The sequence below is a fragment of the Trypanosoma equiperdum genome, assembly GCF_001457755.1.
Source record: "Trypanosoma equiperdum strain OVI genome assembly, contig: ctg_363, whole genome shotgun sequence".
NCBI lineage: Eukaryota > Euglenozoa > Kinetoplastea > Trypanosomatida > Trypanosomatidae > Trypanosoma > Trypanosoma equiperdum.
This window is the reverse complement of record NW_027124269.1, coordinates 1-2,887: the sequence shown is the minus strand read 5'-3', so window position 1 is coordinate 2,887 and position 2,887 is coordinate 1. Positions and strand designations below refer to the sequence as shown.

The 2,887-nt window shown below is 49.7% G+C and overlaps 3 protein-coding genes across 3 annotated transcripts in view; all 3 read left to right on the top strand.

Annotated features, from left to right (window-relative positions):
* Positions 1-53, top strand: part of TEOVI_000143700 (Condensin complex subunit 2, putative) — a gene marked incomplete at both ends in the record, with an annotated part of 2,085 nt that extends 2,032 nt beyond the window's left edge. Inside the window, one exon of the mRNA XM_067224662.1 lies at positions 3-53. Within this exon, the coding sequence (XP_067080763.1) occupies positions 3-53 (51 nt within the window). The remainder of the gene's footprint in view (positions 1-2) is intronic.
* A 58-nt stretch (positions 54-111) lies between these two features.
* On the top strand, positions 112-810 carry TEOVI_000143600 (Condensin complex subunit 2, putative; the record flags this gene model as incomplete). Its single annotated transcript, XM_067224661.1, has 1 exon — positions 112-810. The coding sequence occupies one exon, from the start codon at positions 112-114 to the stop codon at positions 808-810; it is 699 nt and encodes a 232-aa protein (XP_067080762.1).
* Positions 811-1,770: 960 nt separating this feature from the next.
* TEOVI_000143500 (uncharacterized protein) lies at positions 1,771-2,646 on the top strand (the record flags this gene model as incomplete). The annotated part of the gene is made up of 1 exon (XM_067224660.1): positions 1,771-2,646. One exon carries the CDS (start codon positions 1,771-1,773, stop codon positions 2,644-2,646), a length of 876 nt encoding a protein of 291 aa, XP_067080761.1.
* Positions 2,647-2,887: the final 241 nt, after the last annotated feature.

The window sequence follows — 2,887 nt, the reverse complement described above, 5'->3', positions numbered from 1 at the left end:
CAGTGGAACCTCCTTCGCAAGTCGGCAACGGGAAGCACTATACATCATTATAACAATGCCACTAGCTACGGCTACGCAGACGAGGATGCAGATGGTAACGGGGCTGGCGACATGCCAGCGGAATTCTTTCACGGTGGTGTTGATTCCGACAACGACTATGGCGATGTGGGCACCTACGACGGTTTCAACGACAGTACCAGGGATGACACCTTAGACAATCCACTAAAGCTTGCACAAGCACAAATATTCGCCAGCCTTGATCAAGCTGATTTGATACGTTCAAGTACCGCACTAACAACGTTGAGCGGCAATAGCGCACGTCCCAGCAGCATGAATGTGAGTGACGTTGCCGACATAGATCCAGACACAGTCGTGAAAGTATTGCATGCGCCGGAGGCTATGCTTCCTACGCAGGTAGATGTTGTGTTGTTGAGAAAGATTATGTGGGCTTCACTGACCGGAGCTGCAGGGTGCGAAGTAACTGAGCAGCAGGAGTCACAACGCGTGTCGAGGCGAAAGCGTGGTCGCGTGGCGGGAACAGAAGGGCCCACCCAGAAAGAAGATAATCAGGGTTCCGATGACGGGGTGAAGAAGGTACGGTTTAGTGAAGTTGTGCTTCAGCTACTACCGCAAGTTAGCACTGTGTCTGCCACAGGTGCCCTCTCACCGGCCTTTTTCTTCTTTTCTTTGTTGTTTCTTGCCAATGAACACGGACTTCTCATTGAGAGTGTCCCAACACTGGACGACCTAGTTGTTCATGTTCCGCCGCAACGGGGGGACGCATCAGAGACCATGGTGAATGCAGACTAGGGTAGGAACACCCACAGAATTCGTGTGTTCACATACGTATGAGCGTAGAAGTGTGCGTGTTGCTTGCGTTGATGTATTCCCATTCTTCTTAGTGTGGTGTGTGTGCGTGTGGGAAAAAGTGAGGAGGGGGGCGGCGCAGAAGGAAAAAGAAGTGACACAATGGCAGGGGGTATATCATTGTCTGATGTGTGCGCATGTATTCAACTCCAGTTCCCTTCTTCTGGTTTCCATCTAATTTAAGGTTCATGCGCACATACTCTTGAATCCGGTAATTTGCCCTTGCTGTTCTCCAGTTTCGAGGGTGCAATGGATTAAAAGTGTGCGTAAATGAATGAGGCGTTATGCACTTTTGTGTTTTAGAGAAGAATGGCGGCGGGCGCGCACTGTGTATAGAGTGCACTGCGGACCAAAGCCAGGGTAGCAGGTGGTTGTCATGTTTGTTCGTCTGTTTGTTTCATAGTTTTTATGATTTTTCCCCCGTGTCTTGGTCCCTTACTCCATTGTTTTTTGTCGAATTTGTGCTGTGTTGCCCGGGGTGAGCTGTGCTCTGTTTTTGTACCAGTACGGTGCGGTTTCGCTTCCCAGGTTACAATGTTTGGTGTCGCTTTTTATTCCTCTCCCTTTTGTGACTGAACGCTTTGCACCATTAGGAGGCTGCCACAAAGTAATGGTCTGCGACTGTTCCACAAACTGACTTCACAAGAAGGCATATTTGGCATAGATATCGGGGCAATCTTCACTTGCCGTGGGAGTGTTGGCAGACGCATATATTTTTTTCGTTTATTCACTTGAGCGATATAAGGGAAAGGAGGAGAGGGGGGAGGGGAAGGTACATCTGGAGGAAGCGGCTCAATATCGAAGAGGGGAAGCTACTCTCGAGAGGGAAGAATCTCTGCTCCGAAGTAGCTGCCGCAATAGAGGGCTCAGGTGTTTTTTGTCTTTTGCTGGGAAGGCCTTGAAATGGCCTTTTCACTTCCAAAAAAATATTACCTTATCGTGCACGATGCCATCCGAAAGGTGTTGGGGAATGACGCTGAGATTTCTGCTTTCGTAACGTCCCAAGGGAAGTTTCAGTGTCACATGCTCGTAAACTCTACGACTACCGACCCCGATCTCTCCAACACAGACACTAGCAACCCGGTGGGTGGTAGTGCAGGCAACGCGGACAAAAAGGGGGAAGTGTGTGGTTTTGTGAAGGAATTCGCCGCGAGGCTACAGCGCTGTCTCGGGGTTTGCGACATTGTTGCGTGCCGTCGGCGGCTTGATATTGTTTTCATGGACCGTGAGGTGCTGCGTCTTGCACTGGGAGCGCCAAGGAGAGCCATCAATAACTTACGGCACCCTTGCGAGATAAACGAGGAGCCCGACTGGACACGGCGGAACCGCCTGCGGATATCCCTAGGCTTTGACGAGGACCTTTTCATTGAGGTGTGTGATTTGAAAATTGCCCTCGCCGCTCGCCTCATGGAGAGATGGGTGTATGACAAGTATTGCAAGGGCAATGTTGGTAAACTGAAGGGTGAGTCCGCAAAGCGGCTGCTATGGGAGAGAGAGAGACATCTCTATCCGCCTGTAACATACTGGCAAGCGCATGGTTATCTACTATTACAGGAGTACCCGTGCGACCACCACATCACTCTTGTAGGGACAATTGCGCAAAATTTTGCCAAATACTACGGTGAATTTCCCCTTGACAATCCGTATTGCCCTGGGGAGGACCTCAACACAATTGGCTGCGTGCAGGAACTTTGCCGAGCATGGAAACAGTTGCCGGTAGATGAGGGCGGAGCGGAGGTGTTGTTGAAACTTGGTGTGGAGCCTCCGGTTCCAGAATAGTATTGTTCCAAGCATCACAATTGTTCTTGTGGTTACCATGTTGGGGGGATGTTGCTGGTCCCTTCGCACATTGAGTTGTTCTTTGGTGTCGCAAGGAGATCACCATCCTATCCTTCTTTTTTTCTTATACCTTCCTGCCATGTTTGGGCATACTTCTCCCCTTGAAATTTCAAAAAATAATTAGGCCTAGAGTAGTGCTCCATCCCTTCTTCAGCGTGAAGATTGTTTACTGCTTTTTTTT